The sequence below is a fragment of the Trachypithecus francoisi genome, unplaced genomic scaffold, assembly GCF_009764315.1.
Source record: "Trachypithecus francoisi isolate TF-2019V2 unplaced genomic scaffold, Tfra_2.0 Lachesis_group1, whole genome shotgun sequence".
NCBI lineage: Eukaryota > Metazoa > Chordata > Mammalia > Primates > Cercopithecidae > Trachypithecus > Trachypithecus francoisi.
Genome location: NW_022681454.1, coordinates 9533177 through 9554130, shown reverse-complemented (window position 1 = coordinate 9554130; position 20954 = coordinate 9533177). Strand labels below are relative to the sequence as shown.

General features: G+C 40.6%; 1 protein-coding gene and 1 long non-coding RNA gene across 3 annotated transcripts in view; one reads left to right on the top strand and one right to left on the bottom strand.

Annotated features, from left to right (window-relative positions):
* CLNK (cytokine dependent hematopoietic cell linker) overlaps window positions 1-20954 on the top strand; it is a 238953-nt gene that overhangs the window by 190922 nt on the left and 27077 nt on the right. For both annotated transcript variants that reach the window (XM_033213753.1, XM_033213754.1), the window contains exons 9-14: window positions 299-324; window positions 537-553; window positions 1937-2047; window positions 10600-10627; window positions 14723-14741; window positions 16892-16973. In XM_033213753.1, coding sequence (XP_033069644.1) covers window positions 299-324; window positions 537-553; window positions 1937-2047; window positions 10600-10627; window positions 14723-14741; window positions 16892-16973 — 283 coding nt within the window. The remainder of the gene's footprint in view (window positions 1-298; window positions 325-536; window positions 554-1936; window positions 2048-10599; window positions 10628-14722; window positions 14742-16891; window positions 16974-20954) is intronic.
* On the bottom strand, window positions 12467-19951 carry LOC117085140. The gene is made up of 3 exons (XR_004437807.1): window positions 19892-19951; window positions 16394-16496; window positions 12467-12723 (listed from the first exon to the last, which is right to left on the bottom strand). It is a non-coding gene; the product is annotated as an uncharacterized LOC117085140 (long non-coding RNA).

Sequence of the window (20954 nt, the reverse complement as noted above, 5' to 3'; positions counted from 1 at the left end):
ACACGACGTGCAATGAAATCTTCATTCTATGATTTACTCGCTAGGTGAGTGTAGGTGAGATATTTAACTTCCCTGTGTGTCAGTTTCTTCATTAACAGAACAAGGGTGAGGATTTCATAAGACCACATCACTAAAGTGTTTAGCATTATTCTGGGTATCTCATATGATCTCAACAAATCTTAACTGACGTTATCACCAATATTATTACAAATCAAAATGATTTTCATGTAAGTGTGTATAAAATCAATGCTTGATGACATTTTTCATAAATTCACTGGTATTCCTTCTTATGTTTTAGGAGACACATCCATAAGAAAGAACAAGGTAGGAGAAATCATGAAAATGCATTTGTTATTCATTATTTACTTTAGAAGCCTAGAGATATAGACAGTGCAAAAGTTCAGATATCTCTTGAAAAATATGTCCTATAAGTCTGGTCACAATTTGTAATTTCTATTTGTAAATCAAAAAACTGTTAACCATTGGCGCTGTTCACAAAACATAAACTTAATTTAGGTTTCTCTTTTCTTTTTCAGATTCCTTTACCTCCTCGGTAAGACACTTTAAAATAGCATTTTATTTCGCTATACACTGAAATAATTTGTGCCAGCATCTGAAAAAGAGAAACACAAACATTTGACATTGAAAATCTAATATGATTTCAGAGTGAGAGATGGATATAGAAAAAAAACTAATATGAGATATTCAATGAACAAGATTAAACAAGCCTTCATTCATCTATTTAATCATTTATTCATTCATTCACAGTTATCTATTCAATATACCTTCACTCATTATTTCTTGATGAATGTATTCCTCCCCTGTTTCTTTCTGTTCCTCTCCTTTCTTTCAGTACAGAAATCTGCTGGATGATATCGCTGGGTATACTACTGGCAGGCCTAGACTCATATGAAAATGGGATATGCCCTCAGGGAACTTACAACATATTAAGCATATATTCATGTGATATATATATACACACACATATATGATACATATATAAATACTATTACATTTATACATATCTGTGGAGAAAAGAGCAACAAGCTGCAGAGGCTCTGAGTGACTGGCCACACTTGTTGCTCTATCTGGGACACCTGAGCACCTCTGCCATAGCATGCATTACACACTCTGCCAATCATTTCTTTACCCCTCCGTCTTCCCTGCTAGAGGGAAGCAGCTTGAACCAAAAATCTACCAAAGTACCTGATATACTTTATGAACAAATGAGTGAATGGGTGAATAAGATATGAGTGAGTGAGGCATTCACTGACTTTCAAACATTTATATATATATATATATATATTATATATATATATATATATTTGGAGACAGTCTGGCTCTGTAGCCCAGGCTGGAGTAGAGTAGCATGATCTCAGCTCACTGCAACCTCTGCCTCCAGGGCTCAAGTGATTCTCCTGCCCCAGTCTTGTGAGTAGCTGGGATTACAGGTGCATGCCACCATGACCGGCTAATGTTTGTATTTTTAGTAGAAACGGGCTTTTGCCATCTTGGCCAGGCTGGTCTTGAATTTTTGACCTCAGGTGATCCACCCGCCTCAGCCCCCCAGAGTGCTGGGATTACAGGCGTGAGTCACCGTGCCCAGCCACTTTTTAAAATATTTCTTTGGGTAGTTCTAAAAACCCAGATCTGCCGATCTGGGATGAATGGAAGGCTGTTATCATTTTCTCCACAGGCCTCCTAAAGCCAAAACTGTTGCACTATGGAGGAGCACGTTGACTCCCTGTAGAAAATTATATCACGCCCTTTAGAAAACAGTGCCAGACCTGACCAGTCCGCTCTGTAGGTAGCATCCAAAAACTAGCATTTTCAACCCAAAGCTGGGGACGCGGAGGGCAGAGCAGTGTGGATTCAGGCCTGAGGCATCACTGCTGCAGCAAACCTTCTCAGGACCCTACTGCAACTCTCCACACAGGCCTCTCATCACACTTCCGAAGAAGTACCAGCCCTTGCCCCCTGAGCCGGAGAGCAGCAGGCCACCTTTAGCTCAGAGACACACCTTTCCGGAAGTCCAGAGAATGCCCAGGTGAGAGAGTCATCATTAATGGTGAAATGACCAGCAAGAGTGTGGGTGTGGGGGTGGGGGTGGACAAGGGAAACCAACCAACGTGCCTGTCAGAGGAGGCTCCCTAATGGGTGGGGAGTGTTTTGGTCCATTCGAAGACACAACCAAGACTGGGTAATTTATAAAGAAAAACGTTGTAATTGACCCACAGTTTCACATGGCTGGGAAGCCTCACGAAACTTACAACCATGGTGGAGGGGGAAGCAGGCGTGTCTTAGGTGGCAGCAGGTGAGAGAGCCTATGTCCAAAGCAAACGGGGAAGAGCCCCTTATAAAACCATCACATCTCATGAGAACGCATGCAGTAACATGAGAACAGCATAAGGGAAACCGCCCCATGATCCGGTCACCTCCCACCAGGTCTCTGCCTCAACACCTGGGGATTACAATTAAAGATGAGCTTTGGGTGGGGACACAAAGCCTAACCATGTCAGGGAGGAAGCAGTTATACCTAGAGGAAAATAGTCCTAGAAACCTGTGGTTTGATTCTTTGTGGGAAATACCGCTTCTCTGTAAGAAAATGAGTTATTGAAAGAATTGCTCACTTGTGGCCTGAATTAGTTTATAAAGAAAATGTCAAATGCCAGAACAGAATCAGCATATTTTATGTAAGAACTGAAAGGGGATTCAGATTATTCTGGGACCAATATTGGCCCCCAGCTTCCCATTACCCAGGCTGGAGAAATATAACCATGCTTGAAAACTCTTTTGTCAAAAACATTATTGCCTTTATGAAAAATAAATATAATAAACCATCCCTCTGGTATTAAGCACTGGTGACGGCTCCTCGTTCCCAAACGTGTGGGACATTTGGCAGCTGGTGATAATCACAGAATGCGACAAACTCGACTGAGCATATTTCATTTGCCCAAAAGTGTTTAAATTTCCAAAATTACCTTATTTTGAAAGTCAGAAAAGAGATTAGCATTTCCTTCTTGTTTCTGCATAGAATGAAGGATGCTTTCTTATTTTTCATCCTTCTTCAAGCTTGCATCAGCAGTGTGGGGCACAGGCATTATTTAGTGAGAAAGCATTTCTCATGGATACAGAAACTCAGGATATCAGGCTCATTTTGAGCTTCTATGGGAAACCCATTCATCACTGATTCTAATGGGGACCATTAAACAGCCTGAAATGTCATTCCTCCTTCTGTGGCGAATGTCTCTTCACGATGTCCTCCACTATAGCCCCACACAAGCATAAGTTTTCCAAGAAACACCTTCCTTGTTGTCTCTCCCATGGAGTGCCCTCTCTTTTCTGTCCCCCTTTCAACTGCCATGGCAGCGTGGGAAGGAATAGAGGCTCTCAAGTCTAGATTCAAATGGTTTGGGTTTGTATTAGTTCTCACATTGCTATAAAGAAATATCTCAGACTGGGTAATTTATAATGAAAAGAAATGTGATTGGCTTACAATTCCATAGGCTGCACAGGAAGCATGATTCTGGCATGTGCTCAGCTTCTGGAGAGGCCTCAGGAAACTTACAATCATGGCAGAAGGCAAAGGGGAAACAGGCTCATCTTACATGACAGGAGCAAGAGAGTGAACGGGGAGCTGCTACACTCCTTTAAACAACCAGATCTGGCGATAACTCACTATCATGAGAACAGCACTGAGGGGGTGATGCTAAATCATTCATGAAGGATCCACCCTCGTGATCCAATCATCTCCCACCTCCAAAAGTGAGGATTACACTTCAACATGAGATTTGGGTGGGGACACAGATCCAAACTATGTCAGGGTTGAAATTTAGATTCTACTTCTCATGAATGATGGATCTGGGGAAGTGATTTTAAATTACGGGCGACTTTATCCTCCCTCTCCCCATTGGACAGTTAGCAATGTTTGGAGATATTTTTGGTTGCAACATCTTGAATAAGCGATGCTACTGGCTTCTAGAGAGTAGAGGCCAGGGAGGCTGCTAAGCATCCTACAGTGCAAGGGACTGCACCACAACAGAGAATAAGCTTAAAAGGTTAATATTGCAAAGGTTGAAAAACTTTGCCCTAACACTTCTAGCAAAGTACTGAACTTTTTCCAAGCCCAAGGTTTTACTCTGCAGTAAAGTACAGATAATATTAATATCTACCACCTACCTCATGGGCTAAGGTGAGAATTAAATGAGGTGATTCCTATAAATTGCTTAACAATGCTTGCCCAGTACCTATTTTTAGCCAACATTTATTGCACTTTTATTACCTTGGGCCCATTGGTACCTATGTTACCCTATATAATATAACAAGTTAACAAGTCTGTTTCTTCTATCCCAGGAAGGGGTGGAGGAGGAACTGACTCATTTCAGCACCCATATAACCTGGCACAGTGCCTGAAATATAGTAGATGTTGGATAAATATAAATTTCCTTCTGCAGCTTTCAAAGGAACCTATCCAGACTAGGAGTAAGCAGATTTGCTCCGTTTTGATTTCCATTTTCAAAGAGTGAGAAACTGGGAGGCAACAGTAATAACAGACCATCCAACCCATGAAGCTGTGTCGTGACAATTGGAAATGTGAAATGCAGCATTCCTAAAACTCCTGGTCAAATAGTCTAATATGTAAAGGACTGATCCAACCTCAGAGAAGTAAGCAGACAGAAAATAGGATCAATAAAATACCGAGACTGGGCATAATGGCTCACGCCTGTAACCCTAACACTTCGGGAGACCGAGGCAGGCGGATCACATGCGGCAAGGAGTTCAAGACCAGCCTGACCAACGTGGCGAAACCCCATCTCTACAAAAATACAGAAACTAGCTGGGTGGGGTGGAGCATGTCTGTAATTCCAGCTACTCTGGAGACTGAGGCATGAGAATCGCTTTAACCTAGAAGGCAAGGGTTGCAGTGAGCCAAGATTGCACCACTGCACTCCTGCGACAGAGAGCAACAGAGGGAGACTCTGTCTCAAAAAAATAAATAAATAAACTAAAATAAAATATTGAAGATGATGAGGTTGTTCAGTGTGGAGAAAAAAGAATTTTATCTTCTTTCTGTTTCCTCCTGCTGAAAAGAACAGTATCTTGGGACCCGGTAGCAATGAGTTTGGATCCCAGTTGAGCCATTTTTGGCTGTATGATTTCAGAAAAGCTCTTTAACAACTCTGAGTTTTGCTTTTCTTATTTATAAGAAGAAAATAACCATCTTCATGTGATAAAATGATGATGAGAACGCATGCCATTCCTGTAAAGTGCCTAGGATAATATCTGTCACAGCACAGGAAAAGAAGAAGAAAAGAAAAGAAAAAGCAAGCAAGAAAAGGAAGGAAGGGAAGGGAAGGAAAGGGAAGGGAAGGGAAGGAGGGAAGGTAAAGAAACCCTGCTTCTCCCATGTGTTCTCCGCAGAATTGGGTATCCAGCATCCATAACCATTTATTTTTCTAGAAATAGAGACTGTATTTTTTTCTTTTTTGAGGTGGAGTCTCTCTCTGTTGCCCAGGCTGGAGGGCAGTGGCGTGATCTCAGCTCACTGCAACCTCCGCCTCCTAGGTTCAAGCGATTCTCCTGCCTCAACTTCCTGAGTAGCTGGGATTATAGGCACGCGCCACCACACCTGGCTAATTTTTGTGTTTTTAGTAGAGACAGGGTTTCACCATGTTGTCAGGCTGGTCTTGAACTCCTGACCTCATGATCCCCTGCCTCGGCCTCCCAAAGTGCTGGGATTACCGGTATGAAACACCACACCCAATCAGAGGCTGTATTTTATAGTACAGTGGATCTCATCCTGGCTTTACACTAAAATAATTAGAAAGCTTATTTTAAAGCACTATCCCTAGTATCTATTTTAATTGCTCTGAAGTGGGACCTGGGCATCAGAATTTTTAAGGCTGCTCCAGGTGGAGTTAATATGCAGACAGGGCTAAGAACCCAGAGGGAACCAGGTTGGAGGAATACACCCACCACAAAAGCTTTGAAGGTATTTAAGCCTTATCTATGCCCAGGTTTCCAGAGTCTAACATAATGCTCACTCAATTGGCAAATGTATCCCTCTGTGGGCCCGAACGACACCAGTCTATTGGGTCACTGTCTTGGTGGTGTTGACATCTTTAGAAATTGGCATTTGATGTCTCTGGGGTTCCTGTAGTTACAGTTTACATTTATTTAATCGTTTTTAGATGTGATGAGAATTGTGCTGGATCTCTTCACCAAAACACCTCAAGAGAGTAATTATATTTTCTCTTATTGAATTTTTCCAGCAGCCCTGTAAAGTATGGTTTCCTGAGCCTCGGAAGAGTAAAGTGCCAAGCCCAGTGGATGGCACACGCTCTCAGTAAATAGTATTTGCATATTCATTGGGCACGTAAGGTCACCATGCTTCAGAAAAGTTAGGTCACTCAAAGTCACAGGGTTGACATTTGACTATTGATGGGACAAAAACTTCCACAGCCCCATAGCAGACACTGGGGTTACCATGATACATGAGATGGCTTTGCTTCTGAAAGAGAGATGTGCTTTCAAATTCATTTTTAGCAGGGCCCACATGGGTGGTTATAGCAGCATTAGTGATGCCCAAGTCCCATGTAATCAACCACATAAGGATATTGCTCTGAAAACAGAAGGAACATTGGCAATGAAAGCTTCTGCAGCCGAACCATGCAGCTAAGTGCCTGCTCCGTCTCTGCCAGCTGTTGGTAAGGCACTGTGAGTGAAATGAATTGCCTTCCCTAAGGCAGAGGCCATGATTTACATCTGGCAATCAACTGTATCAATGGCAGGCAGTTAGACAGCTGCAGCCCTTTGCAGCAGGCTGTGCTCACCCTGGATGGTCTTTGTGGTTCCAGCTTTTGTGTTTCAGGCCCCATTTGTCTCTGCCAGCTCTGCTATTCTCTTTTTTAAAGCTAAGCCTTAGTTTCACAAAACAATTACTGAATTGAAGCACTTCAGTAAAGGAAAACGTCACCCCAGTCATTCATTGACAACTCAAAACCAGAAGAGAACTTCGAAGTTTGGAGAATGTTGGTTGGACATTCTCAACCACTTACGCACCATTATTATGATTTTTACAATATCCATGTACTTACTTATTTTTTTCTGCCCTGTTCATTTTTTTAACTTAAATAAATTTACTTAAAAGAAATACATATAATTATTATAAATAACTTCAATACAGATAGCTTCCAACCAAAACTTTGAGCTCTGGGGAGTTTTCCCTCTGATAAAAGGGAAGATAAGCAAATATTAGAGAGGTGTTTCATATCTACTTAACCACTGCACTGAGCCTTTCTCCTTGACATAATCTGAAAGACCAATTAAAAAGGGGATAACTGTTCTTCTGCGAATCCATTGCAATTTTAATACCATGGTCCATACACCAAATAAAATCATCCTGAGTAACAGCAAGAGTAATCAACATTTTCTGAGTTTTAACTACACACCAGGCCTAGTTTGGAGTTTTACATATGTTCATTCATTTAGTCTCCCAACAGCACTGTGAAAAAAGCAATATTACTATCTCCAATTTACTGATAAAAATTAAGAAATTGAGAGTTCATTGTTCCATATGTCCTTTAAGCTCCAGTACACTTAATGGCCCAAGGTGGGGTTCAGCCAACATATAATTTAAATGAAGCACCCAACATTTAAGAAACAAAACACCCACTTGCCTAACTATGGCTTTCCTTTTTTTTTTTTTTTTTTTTTTTTTTAAGTAGAGACGGGGGTCTCACTAACACTCCTGTCCAGGCTAGTCTTGAATTCCTGGCCTCAGGCAGTCCGCCCGCCTTGTCCTCCCAAAGTGCTGAGTTTACAGGTGTGAGGCAACACGGCCAGCCAGCTTTCCCTTTACAACCAGCAATGCTGGCATCACATCAATTCAAGCAATCTCTATCGCAAAAATATATGCTCTGATGATTTGGGAAGTGAAAACAAAAAATCTTTATAGATATCAAGAAACCATGGTCTTTTAAAAGATAAAGTATAGTTATAGAGATATACAAATTTCTATCTAGGAATGGAAACTATTGATTTTAAAGTATAAACATTATTATTGTTGTTTTCCAAGTTGTTGCCATTAGGGGAAACTGGATATAGGACACATAGGAACTCTGTATTATTTGTTACAACTGCATGGGAATCCATAATTATCTCAGGATAAAAAGTGTAATTTCAAAGCATATGTGAACATTAAAATGTTCTGCAAATGTAGAGTGTTATTTCACTCCAAATAGCTTTCACGTCACGTCACATGCTTTCATTAGAATCTTCAACAAATCTCTTCACTACTCTCTAGATTGATCACTTTCACAGGTGGGAAAACTAAGCTTCAGAGAGAGAATTTAACTTATCCAGGGTGACAGAGCCCACAGATGACAGAGCAAGAATCAAATTCAATTCATTTAAAACTAAGGCAAAAACTAAGAGATTCCCAGGAAGGCCTATATTTACAATAAAAGGTAATATCTTTATATTTATAATGAGGACCTCTTATGCATAGGAAAAAATGTGAAAAAAATTAATGACCATGGTTTTTTTAGCCATCTTCAGCAGACAGAACTTGGACACACATGTGTTCAAAGCTCTCAAAGAGTAAGAAACTCTTGTCTGCACAGAAATGGCTTCTTACAATCACTTGGGTTCTCAGTTAAAATTCCATTTATTAAAGCTGCAAATTCCAGACCCAAGCTTTCCTGAAGCCTCAGATTTCCATCTATAAAGTGTATTGCTCTATTTATAAATCAAGTGATTTTATCCAAACAGAAAGACAATCACTTTGCTTAGTCTTCAGCAAATGTTCAACCAACTCAAGTTAAATAGGTTAAAAAATCTTAGTAAAACTGTTTAACAAACTCATTTAAATCTCCTTAAATATTTGAAATACCTTTATAAATTCAATTTCTTTGATTTTTAAGTACTTCTAATATTGACAGGGCAGGTTTAAATGCTAGCCAGCAAAACTTTAACACTTTCTATAAATCCAAGAACGTAAATGTATAAATACAGAAAATTTTAATTTCTCTTAAACAGTTCAAACTCTTTAAAATGGAGACAAACACATCTTGACACTTGGAACTTCAAATCTACATTTTAAATTGAAGCCATACAGCCAACCTTTCAGTATCCTTAACAAGCTGGCTTCTTAAACATTAAATACTGAGATTAGCCACATTTTAACTCCAAAATAATTAATACTCTGGGTGTTTGTTCTACTTCATTACCTCTATTCAAATCTCTTTGTTTTCTCAGGTTTCCAGCTAAAAGGGGGAGGGAGGGTGTAAGAGGTAAGAGGGTAAAACCGTGGAACCTTGGGACCCTTGCCTATTGCTTGCAGGTCTGAGACTAGGATCTAGCATCTGAGCACTTTTGTTTCTGGGATATTGACACAGCCTGACTCCTAAAACTCTAGATCAATAGCCTTTAACTGTGATCAGTGTTGCATGCTTAATATTCCCATATTCTTCACATCCAGTGTTTTCACTGACAGATCTGGGGAGGTGAATAGTTCCTTCACCAAACTTTGACCACATTCTGACAACAACACACATTGAATGCCCAACAGTGTTATTTTTATTTATTTGTTTATTTATGTATTTTTTGAGACACAGTCTCGCTTTGTCACCCAGGCTGGAGTGCAGTGGACGATCTCAGCTCACAGCAACCTCTCCACCTCTTGGGCACAAGCTACTCTCCTGCCTCAGCCTCCCAAACAGCTGGGACTACAGGCATGTGCCACCACGCCCAGTTAATTTTTGTATTTTTAGTAGAGACGGGGTTTCACCATGTTGGCCAGGCTGGTCTCGGACTTCTGACCTCAAGTGATCCACCCACCTCAGCCTCCCAAAGTGCCGGGATTCCAGGCATGAGCCAAGGCACCGGGCCCCAACATTGTTACTTTTTTATTTCTAGCAATTCTCACATTAACACTGGTAAGTACTCTTGTTGCCATTTTGAAGATGAAAAAAAAAGGAGGTTTAGAGAAGTTAATTGACTTGCCAGTAGAATGAAAAGCTTGGAGTTTAAATAAACTTAGAGACCTTTCCAAAATTCACATTATTCAATTCCATTTTGGATTTTTTTTCTCTACCACTCAATTTCTTATTTTTTTTTTCTCCTGTCTGAAATCTCCGTTCTTTATCAGCATTCCTTCTCTTACACTTGCCTTCCTGGGATTCCACTGCATCTGCCAGCTTCGTATCTTTATCTTTATCTTCCCTCAAAGTAAAAAACTAAAAGCTTTAAAACCAAGTTAATAACAGGTCTGACTGTGCTAATGAAACTTGACGTAGGAAATCAAACGTCAGGAGAAATGCTGTTTCTTTTAATTTCTCCCAAAATGAGATGCAAGTTTATTCATGTCATTTCTATCACCACCTTTTATTTTGGCTCTTCACTGTGTCTTTTCCTTAGAAAATTATGAGAAAAATAACCTGGCTTTAGTTTTATGGAAGAGGGATAAATATCACACTGGACGATGGGCTGTTAATTTGGCACTGAAAATGTAATCAAAGGTTTGTAAGGCTTAGAATGATTTTATCTCGGTCATTATGAACTGTGTTTTATGTAACACCATATTTCTTTTTCTTGCAGTCAGATAAGCTTAAGGGACTTAAGTGAGGTAAGTAGCAATTTTATCCTTGGACGCAAGGAAGGGAATTTTGAGGCATTAAATGTCTGCAATAGGCAAGATTCTATTTGCTTCAGACACAGTTAATTCTCACAGTAACTATGTTCAAAATGCATTAGTATCTCTATTTTAAAGATGAGAAAGCCAAAGTAAAACAAGCTTAGCTCCAGATTTTAAATCAAGATCCTGTTTGGCCACCATAGTCATTCATGGTTCATTGGTATAAGAAGAACATGCCCAGTTCCACATGGAAGATATGCAGTATTGACTGATGGCTTCCAGCCTCCAGTATTACAGAAAGCAAGGGTTACCAATGGTATTGCTCTTTGCTATTTGTCCTTCATAAGAAAGACAGGACTGCAAAGTAGAAGGAACATGAGATTCAGAGTTGCACAAGACCTGGGTAGGAATCCTGCTCTGCCACCTACTCGCTTTGTGAACTTCAGAAAATGCTCCTACTCATCCCAGTTTCTGTTTCCTCAGCCATACAATAGGGATGGGGGCTGGGTGTGGCGGCTCACACCTGTAATCCCAGCACTTTGGGAGGCCGAGGTGGGCGAATCATCTGAGGTCGGGGGTTCAAGACCAGCCTGACCAACATGAAGAAACCCCATCTCTACTAAAAATACGAAATTAGCCAGTTGTGGTGGCGCATGCCTGTGATCCCAGCTATGCTACTCGGGAGGCTGAGGCAGGAGAATCGCTTGAACCTAGGAGGTGGAAGTTGCAGTGAGCAAAGATGGTGCCATTGTACTCTACCCTGGGCAACAAGAGCGAAACTCCGTCTCAAAATAAATTAATTAATTAAATAAATAAAAATAAAATAGGGATGGGTACACTTCTTTGCAAAGTTGATGTGATAAAGTCAAAAGTAAGTAGTGCACAAATGGCCAGGTGACCAGTAGAGGCTCAATAAATGGCATAAAAGACATGTGAGATAAAGCTGTAGTAGAGCCTTCCAAGGGTATTGATTCCCTTCAGGGCCCAAAGAACAAGTTCCCTGCAAGGCTAGTGGGGCTACCATGACTGATGGAAAGACTGTCCAACAACACAAGTGGCCTCACCTCACTCCCACTGGACTCTAAGGAATTTTGTTCTTGTCTTTGTGTTTGACCTATGCTCTTACCTAGATCTTAGACATGAATTACTTTCCTTGCTTTATTGGTTGGTTTTGTGAGAATGTTAAAATCAAAAAGTCACATTTCTAGCTTGTCACTGAAACAAGACATTTATCACCCCTAATCTCCCTAATCCACAAGACAATAATGTCAAGAAAGATAACATACGTAACCACTTGATGAGAAAAACAGTTCTGGTTCCACTGAGGACTTCACCAGACTCATGCTCTTCTGGGAGGGGTGGCACTTCCTTAGTGTCTCCTGGAAGGAGCAGGCTGGGGTGATGCTCAGCTGCTGGGGGAACCCACACATCCAAGGTGCCTGAATCCAGGACTCTGTCCCCTGCTTCCTGTAAGCTAGGCCTAGGTATCTTGAGTAATAGTTGGGTGCTGCTCACGATGACCTCAAATCATAACCCACTGGTCAGTCTGAGAGGACAGTAGGCCTCCCAATCACAAACAAGCAAAAAGGAATTAGGAGATGGGGGTCAGCCTTAGATGGCAGGAAATGTGCAGGACTGTTTGTTTTCTTTGCAACTTTAGTTGGCATTCTGCTAGAAGTTGATATCATCTAAAGAACAAGAAGGTCTAGTGGAAAAACACATTGTTGCTCCTTATCTTTTGCCAAGACACTTCCCCATTGTTTGTTTGGGCTGAGATTCAAGGCCATTTCTTCATCACAAAAGCCCATCAGGGCAAGCTGTGCTTGTGCCTGCACTCAGTGCTTGCTTGAACACTGTCTTGTGGACTAGAATCTTTTATGTGCTATCTGCCCCCACTCAAATTCACGTGGCATTTTACAGTTTTCAGAGAAAGGAAAGACTCATTGTCTCATTTTGTACTCATAAAGCCTTAAGAGAAAAACGAAATCCCAGAGAAGTGGCAAAGAGTCCTCACAGCTGGAAGGAGATAGGGCCAGTCCTGGAAATCCCAAAGTCTAGGTGTCTTCCCCACCGCCGTGTCTCTCTGCCTTAAAACATACAGAAATAGCTCTGAACTAAAATAACTAAAAAGAATAGGGAAGGAAGGCATGAAAGGAGGGGGGAGAGAAGGTGAAAGAAAAGGAGGAAGGAAAAGGGAAGGAGGGAGGAGAAAGGAAAAGAAAAGAGGAAGAAGAAAGAGGGAGACAGGTAATAAAAGAGATACTACTATTTAACTTGACTATGGTTATTTTCTAACAATAAAAAAGTTACAGAAGAAAAATGAGTGATTTCATGCTACTTTTCTAACTACATTTGATTTTAAATTCAGAGCCCTCAAGCCGAAAGTTGGTTGGTCTCAATTAAATAAAACAACTGCTCTTCGCGTCTCTTCTTCCCCTCACCGTTGACAAGCCTGAGAGCTGCATAGGATTGAGCACTTTGAACAGCCAGGTTCAAAGTCCTGGGGGAGACTCAGTAGTGATACTTTCAAACCACTCACTAGAATGGATTCATTACTCTTTTTACTTAGCCTATAGAGTTTCTTTGATTTTCTGTCCATAATGAAATGTATGTCCTCTTTCCAGAATCCTAGGGAATGCCAAAGTCTTTGAAATAAAAAGTCTTCTCTGTTGGCCAGCTTCAGAGGGAGGCATACAATGCCTCTCTAAGCAATTTGTTGCCAAAAGTTTCTTATCTGTGATGCAACTATGAGTCAGGAGAGCTGGGCTCAGGGTGAGTTTAGCCTTCAGATGACTGCGGGAATCTAGGAGAATGGCATGACCCTTTGGGACCTCATCTGTAAACCAACTGTTTTTAACATTTAATGGACCTCACACCACTTTGAAAATTTGATGAAAGGTATAATAAACCTTTCTCACCCCAGAAAAAGAAAAAATGTATACACATATTTAGAGAGAAAAAAAATTAGCTTTTCATTTCAGAAGGTTCATGGACCCCACTAGGCCACTCAATGATCTATTTCATCCCCCTGGTTAAAGCAGTTCTCATCTAAATGATACCTGAGGTCTTCTTCAACTGATGCAATATAGAAATGGACTTCACAAAATTATTTGCAGTTAAATAAATACTGCAGCAAACACTGTCCCTACTGTAATGCTTTTTGCTTCTTCAAGGGTAGAGTAGAATAGGGCCCAAAGATACAAGCCCAATAAGCATGAAGATTTTCATAATGAAGAATGATCAAGAATTCTACCACCATAAGGAGGGAAAGAGAAAGAAAATGTTTGGGAAGATAAACGGCTACATTTAAAAAGGATAATGTGAATATTTCCATGCTTATTTCAAAAAATAGAAATTTCAGAGCAAGTATAAAGAAAAAATTAACCATAGCCTTATTGCTTAAGCACAACCTTTAATATTTTATCATATTACTTCAAATCATTTATTCTGCATACACACAAATATACATGGCTATAAAATATAATCGCATAAAAATGTATCATGGGTCCATTTTTCATTCCAAACTTTAAATGTCACATGGATACATACTTACAATCTTATTTCATTCTCTATATAAATACTTATAGTGTCTTTATAATATTCCAATAAGTGAGTATAGTACCAAAATTAACAATGTTCAGTTATCTGGGCACGTAGAATGTTTCCAGTAATTTAACTCTGTAAAAGTAAGGATGCAAAGAACATCTTTGTGCATAGAACTTGGCTCAGATTTCAGGTTGTGTCTTAGAAAAAGAGTCTCATCGATGGAATTATTGAGATAAGAATAAGAGTATTTCTAAGGTTTTAGATAATTATGGTAAATTGCTTTCTAAAAGAGTCAAAGCAACAGGTAGTCCCATCAGCAGACTGTGGACTTGTGTGTTCCTTCACACATTGATTGCAAAATTTTGATTTTTGTCCGGTTTTCTGAGGAATTATTTGTAGATTAAAAAAAAAATATGAACTATGCTAACAAAAATTTTACCAAAATTCTACCAACCAAATGCTCTGAAAACACACATGGTATTATATTAAATTCTCTGTCATCAAAAGTCAGTAAATATTATTTTTTTTAATTCCATACAGGTCCTTGAAGCAGAAAAAGGTGAATTGTTTATTTGTTTCCTTACCCTAATACTAATAGATTGGTTCTCTTTCTAGATCTACAGTGCTTATGATTATTGAAAGGGATTGATTGTTTGGAAGCCTGGGATAGGGATGTATGTGTGTGCATGATGACGTGATCCTCATGCACACACATACATCCCAAGGACCTCAGAGTCCTCTAGTCTAAACAGGGTGATTTAAATCCAGAATAGACCAGACATCTTTCTTTAGCCATACGCTGCGGACCAAAAGGCATTACACTGTCACCCTCCACCACTTTGGAAAGACATAGCTAGTCCCCTGCTCCAAAGAAGCTCTTGGTATCTCTGCCTCTGATGTCACCCATGCACACACATGTGTGTCTCTTTCATGCACATGCACATGTACACACATGCACATACCTCTACAGTGTTGGTGTTGTTGTGCAAGCATGCAATCCAGCAGTCACTCATATCCTAAATGGTAGGATGCTAAGCAGGTAGTACTTTCATATTCACCTGGGAAATACTGTTCTCCATTCCTCTAGAATGATGAATTATGTCCAGAGCCAAAGGGCCTGCATCACAGCCCAAAGAGTTCGCAAAAGACATCATAGTTCAACAGAGCAATATTAGGTTAGGATTTCAGAGGCCTGCCACAAAATCACTGTATGGTTTTGGTCAAGTTGCATTTCCTCTGTGAGGCTCAGGTCTGCTCTTCTCTACACATTGACAAAGCTAAACTGGAAATGAGGCCTAAATTGGGTTTATGGATTCCCCATGAGTCCCTGATGGAGGAGTAGGAGTTGTTGGCAAGCCTAAATAATTCACAAACCTAAATGAAACCATGCCCTTTCCCACAATACAGCTCAACATCCTAACTAAAATGTTCGGGTATTGTTTCATCAGACAACACAACAATGAGTGTTAACACAACAACGTGGCATTGTTCAGCTCAAGAGGGGCAGATACTCTGGGTGGCTACTAATGACATGAAATGATTTTATGGGATGCATGATTCATGGACCAGCCGCTAACTCATGTTTCAAGTAATCACGGTCCTTCGATCAAAGGTGTCCAGTTTGTGATGAACCTTGGGCAGAATACAGAGCAACAAGCACAATTAAAATACGCCAGTGCCTGTATGCACCCTTTGCTTTATTACTTATGGTCACAGCTGGGAGAGTGTTTTATGAGATTTTATATCATAGTATTATGATGTGCCCTTGGCAATTCTGGATGGCTAGTTAAATCTGTCTGTGATGAAAAGAAAATAAAAAGCAGTAACATAAACTGCATATGTAATTACTAAATAACTCCAGATTGTATGGTTGGCAGAACTTTTAAAAACTTGATGATCGAGGGGGGAAAACATTGAGAAACTGTATCCCTGGTTGGAACCAGGTAGAGACTGCTGGTCTACATCAGAACCCTAGGAGCTCACCTGCCCAATCACAGGAGGGCATGAGAATACAAGTGCCATGACAAGCTGGGCACCCCAATCTTCTCCATCAGCCAGAACAGTCCTTTCATTTAACTTTCTTCTTGTTAAGGTCTCATCTCTCAGAAGGGTCTTTCTTAGCCATACGTATAGTCACTCTGTATCCCAAAGTAATACTTCATTTCCTTTATATCATTGTACTGCCTAATAGACACGTTCTTATCGACTTACTTGCATGCTTATTTCCATTTCCTTTCATTAGAATGTAAGAACCATGTCTGTCTTCTTCTCCACTGTATTCCCAGACTCTGGCAGAGTCCTTGTCCCATAGTAGCTGTTCAGTAAATATTTGCCAGATGATATAAATGAATGAATGAATGAATGAATGAGGATGAAGCTAAAAATCTTTTAAAATCACAGGTCCAGAATAATCCCTAAATACCTTCCAATGTAATATTCTGTATTTCTGGGAGGTTCAACAATGTGTTCTAGCTTGTAAATATTCAAAGTGATTTTTACAACATATAAATATAAATAATATAAAAGTCCTTCTCAGGAGGCAGAAGAGTTGTAGAATATGTGAGTTACAGTTTCCATTGACCATCAAGAGCACCCTTCTAACAATCAGAGATTACTTAGAGGAAATTATAGTAGTTCCAGTGGGCTTCTAATGGTTCTCAATTATTTTTCTTTTGCAATCTGACTAAATTATGTCACTGTTTTATATAGCCCCTCATAACCAGAGGAAGCCTGAATCAACTCATCTGTTACAAAACCAAAATCCTCAAGAGATTCCACTTGCCATTAGCAGGTAAGGAGCCAGGAATCCCTTCTCAGGTCTGAGGCTGGGGGTCAGGCCGTGTGCTGTCTCAGATAAATGATCATGAAGACTTTCTGAGAAACAAAAGTCTTTGTGTCTGAAGCTCAATAATGAGGTTAAAGAGAAACTTGTGAATTACGGCTGTTATTGATTTTGATAATGTTGTTCTTTCGGAAATTTATAAATGATTGAGTGTTAGAGAAGTTTGGGAAATTTTAAGGATTAACCAGATGGGATTAACTGGAAAGGATGCTAATCAACCTGGGAGGAAAAGTGGGTTTTTTCAAACTATTCTGGGTTGATGACCACACAAAAGCTTTAGTTACTTCTGAACAGCAATTGATGGCCAGGTGACCAAGCATTGTTGAAAATGCCCTCATCGGAATCATCAGATTAGATACTTGCCTGCCCTGCTTCTTGTGACAACTGTCAACCCAAATGAACAGTTAAAGAAGCCAAGACTCAGGCAGGATATTTATTGACCAAAGTCACTAAATCAGTAGTGACTGCCCTAAAACAAAATCCAGGGCCTCCAGTATTAGGTGCTGTAAGGCCCTTATGATCTCATTCTCGCCAGTGCCTCTGACCTCAGTTCAAGCCACTCTCCTCTCATTCTGGGGCACTGCAGCCTCATCAGATGCCTGCCAGCAACCACAATGCCACTGAATGCATGGCACTGGCACGCGCCCCTCTCCCGTCTGTAGTCCCTCCCCCCATATTTGCTCCTTTCCACCCTCTCCCTACTTAAAACACTCCTATTCCTTCATGGAACCCCAGCTTAAAGCTTAATGAATCCAGGAGATAATTTGCATCAATTCTTCAGATGAAAAACATAAAGCTGAGAAAGACCAAGCCCTCTACCATGGAAGCCAAGCCCAACCTCAGAGTCCAAGCACTGTTCAGTAGCCAGTGCTGCCCATAAGGACTTGATTCTAAAAATGCAGCCCATAAATCCTGACTATCCCTGGTGCCTGCCCATGGCTAAAATGCTGCCTTTAATTGATTCAGTAAGCATTTGCTGGGAATGTACCATGTTTGTGATGGAACAGAATAGTGGTTAAGCAGGATCCACTGAAGCCAGGTTGCCTGAGTTTATTAGCAGTGAACCATGTGACCTGGGCGACCTCACTGTCTTACATGAGAAACCTAGGGCAGAGTCAGGCATGTTGCAAGAGCCCAGTGAACACTCGCTCTCATTGCTATTGCCAGGCCCTGTATATCGGGGGCATGATCACCATACCCTATTCCTTTCCCTCCTTTACTTTCTTCCCTGGTCCCATTTGGCACCTTCAGTAACTTTATTTGGCCTGTGGGTACTAGGACATGTAGCTTCACTGTGCTTTGGGGACCGTCTGGTGTCTAAGCCCCAAACAGCTTAAATACAAAACTCTTCCCCATACCACAATATCCTCTTCCTCTTCCTCTATCTCCTCCTCTTCCTCCACCTCTTCCTCCTCCTCCTTTTCCTCCTTCTCCTCCTCCTCCTTCTCCTCCTCCTCCTCCTTCTCCTCCTCCTCCTCCTTCTCCTCCTCCTCCTCCTTCTCCTCCTCCTCCTCTTTCTTTCTTTCTTTTTTTCTTTGTTTGTTTCTTCTTTCTTTCTTTTTCTTTGAGACAGGGTTTTATTCTGTCTTGTAGTGGCACAATCACATCTCAATGCAGCCTTGACCTCCTGGGCTGAAGCGATCCTCCCACATCATCCCCCAGAGTAGCTGGAACTGTAGGTACATGCCAACATGCCCAGCTAATTTTTGTACTTTTTGTAGAGAAGGGGGTCTCACCATGTTGACCAGGCTGGTCTCGAACTCCTGGGCTCAAGTGATTCGCCCACCTTGGCCTCTAAAAGTGCTGGGATTACAGGCATGAGCCACCATGCCCAGCCCCCTTTCTTAATGTAATTTTCTAAAAGTAAAAAATACACACATTACATTATAGTGAAAAAATAACAAGCTCTCCAGTTGGCCTCATTTCTGTAATAGTTATTTGATGTGGTTTCACTTCTTTTGTTTATTTATTTGTTTGTTTCATTTATTGAATTAAAGAGTCTTGATGTTTCTTCCTCTCTTAACTGACTGCTGCTTCTTCTAATTCCTCATCTTGGACTTTTTCCCAAACTGACCTCTAAATGTTGGTATTCCTCAGAATTCATCTGAGGTCCTCTTTACTATCTCTAAGGCCTGCGTAATCACATCTATCTCCAGCATCAAACTTCAACCCCATGTTGATAATTCCTAAGTCCCTATCTTCTGCAAACCACCTCTCTTAGCTCCAGACCTGTGTATCTAATGACCCATTGAGCAGTTTTCCTTAGCTAAGTCCCAGGCAGCACAAACTCCTAAAGGTGAAAATCAAACTCTTTATTTCTAGTCCCATTCTGAAACCCACAATGTCCTCTGCAAAGCTTTTCATCCCAGTAAACTCAGTTAGCTCTCTTTCCATCTTCACTCTTCCTCTATCCCCTCCATTTTCAGCTCCCAAAATTATATCTCTAAAACATGTGTTGAATGTCTATTTCTCCCCCATTTGCCTAGCTCCTTGCATGGCCCAGTCACTGTCACCTTTTGCCTGGGCTATTGCACTAGTCTTCCAATGATACTGATCATCTCCACACCCTCCCTTTCCTCTAGAAGGAACTGCTTTCTGGTCTCTTGCAGAAAAGGCCATGCCTCCTTGCCCTGGGCCTTTGCATGTGCTGCTCTACCTGCCTGGAATACACTCTCACTCCTATTCGTGCTTCAGGGTCAGCTTGGTTCATCTTTCTCCCTTAAAGCCTTTCCTGAGAATGAAAGCAATTTTGTCTCATTTACATGAACTTTTACTACTACGGAAACTTCTGCTGTGCACACCTTTACCATAACATTTATTCTGCATTATAATTATGATACAAGGATGTGTTTCTTTTATAAACTAACCTTCATTCAGGCAGAGGCCATGTCTTCTGTATTGTCTATTCCCCAGAACATACTATGTGCCTAGTAAGGATTCAACACATATTTGTTAAACCAAACAGTCATCATTTTTATTTTCTTTCTTTCTTTCTTTTTTTTTTTTTTTTTTGAGACAGAGTTTCGCTCTCATTGCCCAGGCTAGAGTACAGTGGTGTGATCTCGGCTCACTGCAACCTCTGCCTCCTGGGTTCAAGCGATTCTTCTGCCTCAGCCTCCCAAGCAGCTGGGACTACAGGCATACGCCACCACGCCCAGCTAATTTTTGTGTTTTTAGTAGAGACAGGGTTTCACCATGTTGCCAAGGATGGTCTTGAACTCCTGACCTCAGGTGATCTGCCTGCCTTGGCCTCCCAAAGTGCTGGGATTACAGGCTTAAGCCACCGCGCCAGGCCTTTTAATTTTCGTTTGCATTATTTTGCTTTTATTTTTTTCTGCTTATATTCATATCAACTATGTACTTCTAGAATATCCACAGAGGACATTTCTATTCTTTTCAACATTTTCTAAAAATCCTAAACTATTAGAGCAGAAAAATTTTGCTATTCCCTATTTTTTCCCAGACATTTAACAGAATTGTACACTGGCTGCTTGTAAAATGATTCTGGTTTTAACGGAGTCAAATTTTGAATTTCAGTAGCAGTCTGACTGGCAGTCACAGCATAGTATGGTGACTGGATGAACTGCTCGCGTTTTTATCCACAAAGCAAAACACATGACCTCGGGCTTTTATGGTGACAACATAAACCAGATATATGCTCAGTTGATTTCATTGGCACTAGAAATGGATCAGGTTTCATTTAATTAACCCAGAGGCTTTAGTCAATAGCACAGTCCTTGGAATAGAGCATTTCTCATGTAATTAGATTTAACTGTGGTAGCACCTGGAGCTTATATGGATGATGCTGACCACAATACAAAGTGAACCAGAAAATCAGAGCTAAGTATTAAGTAGAGTGCTAAGAAAAGCCACTGATGAACAGTCTTGATAATATCATTTTTGTAGTTAGAAATGCATATTGTTATTTTG